Here is a 7,500-nt window from a genome sequence, read left to right as displayed (position 1 = left end):
AGTTATTTCAACAATGATCACAATACTTATTTCTTTGAAGTTGTGTCAACAATGATCAAAATACTTATTTCTTTGAAGTTGTGTCAACAATGATCACAATACTTATTTCTTTGAAGTTGTGTCAACAATGATCAAAATACTTATTTCTTTGAAGTTGTGTCAACAATGATCAAAATACTTATTTCTTTGAAGTTATGTCAACAATGATCAAAATACTTATTTCTTTGAAGTTGTGTCAACAATGATCAAAATACTTATTTCTTTGAAGTTATGTCAACAATGATCACAATACTTATTTCTTTGGAGTTATGTCAACAATGATCAAAATACTTATTTCTTTGAAGTTGTGTCAACAATGATCAAAATACTTATTTCTTTGAAGTTATGGCGACAATGATCAAAATACTTATTTCTTTGAAGTTATGGCGACAATGATCAAAATACTTATTTCTTTGAAGTTATATCAACAATGATCAAAATACTTATTTCTTTGAAGTTGCGTCAACAATGATCAAAATACTTATTTCTTTGAAGTTGTGTCAACAATGATCAAAATACTTATCAAAATACTTATTTCTTTGAAGTTGTGTCAACAATGATCAAAATACTTATTTCTTTGAAGTTATATCAACAATTATCCAAATGGTTATTTCTTTGAAGTTATGTCAACAATGATCAAAATACTTATTTCTTTGAAGTTATATCAACAATGATCAAAATACTTATTTCTTTGAAGTTATGTCAACAATGATCAAAATACTTATTTCTTTGAAGTTATGACAACATTGCTCATAATAGTTATTTCTTTGAAGTTATCACAACAATGATCAAAATACTTATTTCCTTGAAGTTATATCAACAATTATCAAAAATAGTTATTTCTTTGAAGTTATATCAACAATGATCAAAATACTTTCACTAAAGGTTTAAAGGACTCTACTCAGATTGCTTACAGTACATAGACTGAACTATGTAGCATTTTCCTCGTCCTTTTAGTCTTGTTAGTATAGAAAAAACATTAATATTCTTACTACAATCTCCATACTTCTCATAACAATCCAAAACCACATAAATCTAAAAGATATTGATTTCTTTTCCATCCAATTTGCGCCTTTCCTTGTATTTTCCAAAATCAAATTGAGTAAATTGAAAAGAAAAATGCACATTTTAAAAGTTTAAAGGCCACCCATGAATGACAGAGGCGAGGGACAGTGACATTGCCCTAGCAAGCAAGACAGTTCCCTAAAGACTGACCATATATACATATCAGCACCTAAGCCCCCTCTCCAAACAAGCTAGGACCACGGAGGACCAGGCACTGGCTGCTGACGACTCAGCAGGTAGACCCATAGGCTCCCCAAAACACCCATCCTTAGCTCACAAGGATGGTGAGGATGCAGACACTACAAGAAACTTTCGATTTTGAGTGCGACTCGAACGCCAGTCCGGGGAGCGCCAGGCACGGACGCTTCCAATAGGCCACCATAACCCTAAAATGCAATTCATATGGGATTGACAATCATTGTTGTGGCCTGATTGGTAACGTCTCTGCGTGGTGTTTGCCAGACGGGGGTTCGAGTCCCGCTCAGACTCGTTAGTCCCTTTAATGTCTGCAACCTTACCATCCTTGTGAGCTAAGGAAGGGGGAGTTTGGGGGAGCCTATAGGTCTATCTGTTGAGTCATCAGCAGCCACTGCCTGGCCCTCCCTGGTCCTAGCTTGAGTGGAGAGGAGGCTTGGGCGCTGATCATATAATATATGGTCAGTCTCTAGGGCATTGTCCTGATTGCTAGGGCAGTGTCACTGTCCCTTGCCTCTGCCATTCATGGGCGACCTTTAAACATTCATCCAACCCATTACTTTCCTCGCCATATCTAATTTACATTCCAGGATAAAATATGTTATTACAACGTACCTTCATATCATTTTCACTGGGGAAAAAAAAAAAAAACATGGAACTGAAATCCAATTTAAAGTTAAGTGTCTAATAAGGTATCCTTGAACTGATATCCGCTATAAAGTTCATTTAGTAAAATTATGCTCTCCCCTCGTGTGTATTTGTGGCTTGGCCTTGAAAGAAAGAGAGCTCGTTGCCTATGCAAATGATGCCAGTCTCTTTGCATGAACTCTATCTCCAGAATTTTGTAAAATCCCTTAATAGAGATCCATCTAGAATGCCTGCATAGTGCAAATTATGGGACATGAAATTGAACGCCCCAAAAAACTCAAAGGTAGATTATTATTATTATTATTATTATTATTATTATTATTATTATTAAATGCAAGCTACAACCCTAGTTGGAAAAGCAGGATTCTATAAGCCCAGGGGACCCAACAGGGAAAATAGCCCAGTGAGGAAAGGAAATAAAGATTCAAGCTAATGAAATATTTTGGATGAAAATGTTGCCGAGAAAAAGCGTATAGACCGAGAAAGCCGTCAAGAGGTAAAGTGAGCGAGAATAAGAACATGAGGATGAGCAAGAATATAACAAATATGAAAAGTCATTTAGGAGAATGTCTTCGGCGAAGCAAGGCTACGAGGGTGCTGAGTACGTTCACAAGGGTAAATTGAAACATAAAATTGCAACCAATCGTGAGATTATGGAATATTAGAAGTGACTGGTTCTTTTAGGTTCTGGAATGACATGGCAGGATGAGAAAAGTGGCAATTCACACAGTAAAGTCGGGCAGATAGAAGGGTCCATGCAAAAACTGGAAATGAACATGGAGTGGCAATGAAAGCTAGAGGTAGGAATGTACTCCTTTCTGGAGAGATATGTAGATATCAAAAAAAGAAAAGAAATATATATATATATATATATATATATATATATATAATTGATTGAATTTGTTGAGGCAAATTATGCTGCAAGACAGATAAGACGTAAGAGGACTAGAAAATGTTAGTAATTTAGAGATAAACCTTAATGGTAAAACGTTTAGCTTAGGTGAAAGGATAGATCAGTGTGTTGTAATATGGTTTGGTCCAATGGAGAGAATAGAAGATGATAAGCTTTTTATATATTGTATGAACCAACCTACAAAGTGCTAACTAGGTACGTGAAGTGAAATAGCTCTTTAAAAAGAGAGAATGATTGTTAGATAAGCGTGAATGGCGCAATGCACGTGTTGGGGACGGCAAACTAATGATGATCCATCAGTGAAATTGTAGAAAGCAACTATCCTTGGAGAACTTTACTACACAGGAGCTTTCATCCACGATTCAAGTTACAGTATGCATAGGACAGTGAATGTTGACTGTTTTTTACTAAAGCCACCTCTTGTTAGGGGAAACGGCTTATGAGTAAAAACAACAACAACAACAACTACAACAGCAAACAACAACAACAACAAATGCAACAGATTCTAATCACCTGCAGGACAAAGGCCTCAGATATGTCTTTATTCATGACTGGGGTTTGGCCAGTTTTCATCATCACGCTGGCCAATACGGATTGGCACTGGTGGGAGATTTTCGTATGATCGCAAACCCTTTTACCATGTTAAGGTATCCCGGCTCAGAAACGGAAAATGTATGCATGTATATACATATTTGCATAATTTAATTTGTTTATTTATTTATCAAAGTGAACCTCGTTCTGTAATAGAGGAAAGACATCAATTGCATTCGTATCTTCTTTGTTTAAGGAATGTAAAATGTAAATTTACAACTATGAACTGTCATCATCTCTTCCTACGCCTATTGACGCAAAGGGCCTCGTCTCTATCTTGAGCTTTGAATTCAATACTTCTCCATTCATCATCTCCTACATCACGCTTCATAGTCCTCAGCCATGTAGGGCTGGACCCTACAACTCTTATAGTGCCTTGTGGAGCGTAGTTGAAAGTTTGGTGAACTTATCTCTCTTGGAGAGTGCGAAGAGCATGCCCAAACTATCTCCATCTACCCCTCACCATGATCTCATCCACATATGGTACTCGAGTAATCTCTTATAGTTTCATTTCTAATCATATACTGCCATTCAACTCCCATTATCCCTCTAAGGACTTTGTTCTCAAATCTATGAACTATAAAAGTAAATAAATAACATTAAATACAAAAAGATAAAATTATAAATATATGAAATAAAGCACAGAAAACAACGTAAAAATCCCTTTCATATGTTTCATTACACACCGGATAGCTATTGGGATGTACCCAAACATAGTTTGCTTTTATTAGGCTACAGAACAGTGCTTCCATTAACGCCCGTTCCAGTCAACCATTCATAACGCCTAACATGGACCTAGTCTTTCCAGGAACTTTCTAACGATTGTGTATAGGATTGCCTGGAAAGGAGAGGCTCCTCCACGCTCGTACAATTGCCTAGGAAATATCTTTCATAATGTCGGACATGAGAGGCGTTCCTCTCGTGTTGGTGCCGATAAACAACGCTGAAGGATCCCTTCAGCGTTTTGTACCCAAATCGGAAAATACATTTTTTGGGGGGTGAGGAAAAAAACCCCTTCGAGATCTAAAGAAAATTCTCATTGAGCAGTTTGGTTTTCTTTCTTTTTTATTTCAAAACAATGCGTATCTACGACAGGAATGCGAAAGTCAAAGTTATATTCGCATTGTTGTTATTTTTTCTTATCCATGCGAATTACGTTATATTGCTGTGGCCTGATCGGTAACGTCTCTGCCTGGTGGTTGCCAGTCGGGGGTTCGAGTCCCGCTCAGACTCGTTAGTGCCATTTGCGTCTGCAACATTACCATCCTTGTGAGCTAAGGTTGGGTGGTTTGGGGGAGCCTATAGCTCTATCTGCCGAGTCATCAGCAGCCACTGCCTGGCCCTCCCTGATCCTAGCTTAGGTGGAGAGGAGGCTTGTGCACTGATCATATGTATATATGGTCAGTCTCTAGGGCATTGTTCTGCATGGTAGGGCAATGTCACTGTCCCTTGTCTCTGTCATTCATGTGCGACCTTTAAACCTTTAAAATGTAGTTTTAAAGACATAAAAGCCGCCCATGAATGGCAGAGACAAGGGACAGTGACATTGCCCTATCAAGCAGGATAATACCCTAGAGACTGACTATATATTCATATGATGTGTCCAAGCCCCTCTCCACCTAAGCTAGAACCAAGGAGGGCCAGGCAATGGCTGCTAATGACTCAGCACATAGACCTATAGGTTCCCTAAAACCCCTCATCTTTGTTGACTATTCTCTACAGAAATTGAAATTCAATTTGCATTTTATATCATCACTTTCTCGAGTTTATTCTAATTTTTCTGCTTTTCATTCTTCGTTAGATCATTGTTTGTTAACTTTTACCATATATATATATATATATATATATATATATATATATATGTATACATATAATATATATAAATATATATATATATATCTATATATATACACACACATATATATATATATATATATATATATATATATAGGTGTAAATATGTGTATATATATATTTATATATACACACATATCTACATATATATATATATATATATATATATATATATATATATATATATATATATATTCATGTATATATATACACATATATATATATATACATAGATATATACTGTATATATATTCGTAGTTTTTGAGGCCATAAAATCTATTTCCATTCTCATGACTATTCCCTTCAAAATACATAACAACTCATGAGAATTAATCTTTTCCCTTTGCCTCCATAATCATCCAAAATGTCTCGTCATTAGAACATTCTGCTTTGGACAGATCATAATATTCGCCTGCACTTGACATTCGTCCAACTGCCTCAATACTTTGCGTGTTGACAAAGGTATTCCAGGAAAGCAGAGTTCAATTGATAGGTAAGGCCAGCGAACAATAGTTGATTATGATCCTCGTTAACAAATCGACATGTTTACGCTTAATAACAGAACATTGTCAGATTCATCATGATTATGCAAGGAAAATATAATTTTATTAATCGCAGTCCATTCATAAGATATGCCACGAACTGTTATTATTATTATTATTATTATTATTATTATTATTACTAGCTAAGCCACAACCCTAGATGGAAAAGCAAGATGCTATAAGCCCAATATTATTATTATTATTATTATTATTATTATTATTATTATTACTAGCTAAGATACAACCGTAGTTGGAAAAGCAGAATGCTATAAGCCCAAGGAATCCAACAGGGAAAAATAGCTCTGTTAGGACAGCAAATAAGGAACTAAATAAATTACAAGTAATTAACAAATGAAATAAAAAAATTAAGAACAGTAACAACATTATAATAAGTCTTTCATATATAAACTATAAAAACTCTAAACAAATATGAGGAAGAGAAATAAGATAGAATTAGTGTGCCCGAGTATACCCTCAAGCAAGAGAACTCTAACCCAAGACAGTGGAAGACTATGGTACAGGAGCTATGGCACTATGCAATTCTATGTACAAAAAAAAAAAAAAAAAAAAAAAAAAAAAAAAAGTGATCCTTATCCATTTCATCAATTATTTTGTCTTGTTGAAGTTGGTAATTAAAGTGAAAGCATAATGGAAGGTCCTAAACCGATATTGCTTCCAGATAATTCATTAAACATATTGACATCCTTTCAAACTTTATCTAAAAGGAATCGATGTTGATGTTGTCTCCAAAGACTTGAAAAACATCTCCGTTATTGACCTACAACGATGATATTGGCAAAATGTTGAAAAGGCAGAATATGGACCAAAGACAATAAAAGGAAGACCAGTCTCTCGCTAGAATTTGTGAGCATTCTTTTCCTCGTTAGTAGGGCGCCTTGCCAACAGATGGCGGTAATCAGTTCAGGCTTTTGTTTACATCTACAACTGAGAATAAGAAAAAACGTGCTTAATGTGAATTAATTTTGTCACTACTGTACTGCTTGATGATGAATATGATTAAAGAAAATGCACATTTGTTATAAAAGCAATACCTACAGTAGTGTAGTACTGTCGAGGGTTTAAAATAAATAAATAGCAATGATAAGTCCATAGGTTTTTTCAGTGAATTTTAGTTGAGCGCGTTATCAATAGATGACGCTGATCTGAGAGCAAACAAACACGGGATTTTTGTAAAGGAACTTTCGAGTCTTCCCTTTGACGTCTTTAGTATGAACAAACATAAGAAGACAAAGACGATTATGATGCGAGGTAAATCTAACATTAAAGTAACCAACAAAAGCAGCTTTCCTTCCTCCCCTTTCTTGTCTTTAGTATGAACAAACATAAAGATACAAAGACTATGATGCGAGGTAGCATTAAACTAACCAACGCTGAGAAAAAGGAATCTAAACTCCACCTCATTTGTGTGACTTCTCAGGTACAATAAGTTCAGCCAGGAGCTCCCCGCGAGACGAAGAGGACGATGCAGACGACGAAGAAAGAGATCGCGAGGAGAGAGATCGCGAAGAGAGAATACCCACGGCTGAGGAGAGACGAAGAAAGAGACAGGGCAGAACTACCGGCGGGCTTTCACGTTTCCGCTCCGTGTCATGTGAGGCGTTGACACTCTTGGATACAAGGTAAAAATGTTAA

At 35.9% G+C, this 7,500-nt stretch overlaps 2 protein-coding genes across 6 annotated transcripts in view; one reads left to right on the top strand and one right to left on the bottom strand.

The window, feature by feature from the left end:
* Positions 1–7,500, bottom strand: part of LOC137649946 (calcium uniporter protein, mitochondrial-like) — a 799,430-nt gene that overhangs the window by 463,877 nt on the left and 328,053 nt on the right. The window lies entirely within an intron of this gene.
* LOC137649945 (uncharacterized) overlaps positions 1–7,500 on the top strand; it is a 402,495-nt gene that overhangs the window by 366,545 nt on the left and 28,450 nt on the right. The window contains exon 3 of the mRNA XM_068382905.1: positions 7,286–7,487. Coding sequence (XP_068239006.1) covers positions 7,286–7,487 — 202 coding nt within the window. The remainder of the gene's footprint in view (positions 1–7,285; positions 7,488–7,500) is intronic.

This window comes from Palaemon carinicauda, chromosome 11, assembly GCF_036898095.1.
Source record: "Palaemon carinicauda isolate YSFRI2023 chromosome 11, ASM3689809v2, whole genome shotgun sequence".
NCBI lineage: Eukaryota > Metazoa > Arthropoda > Malacostraca > Decapoda > Palaemonidae > Palaemon > Palaemon carinicauda.
This window is presented reverse-complemented; position numbering and strand designations above follow the sequence as displayed.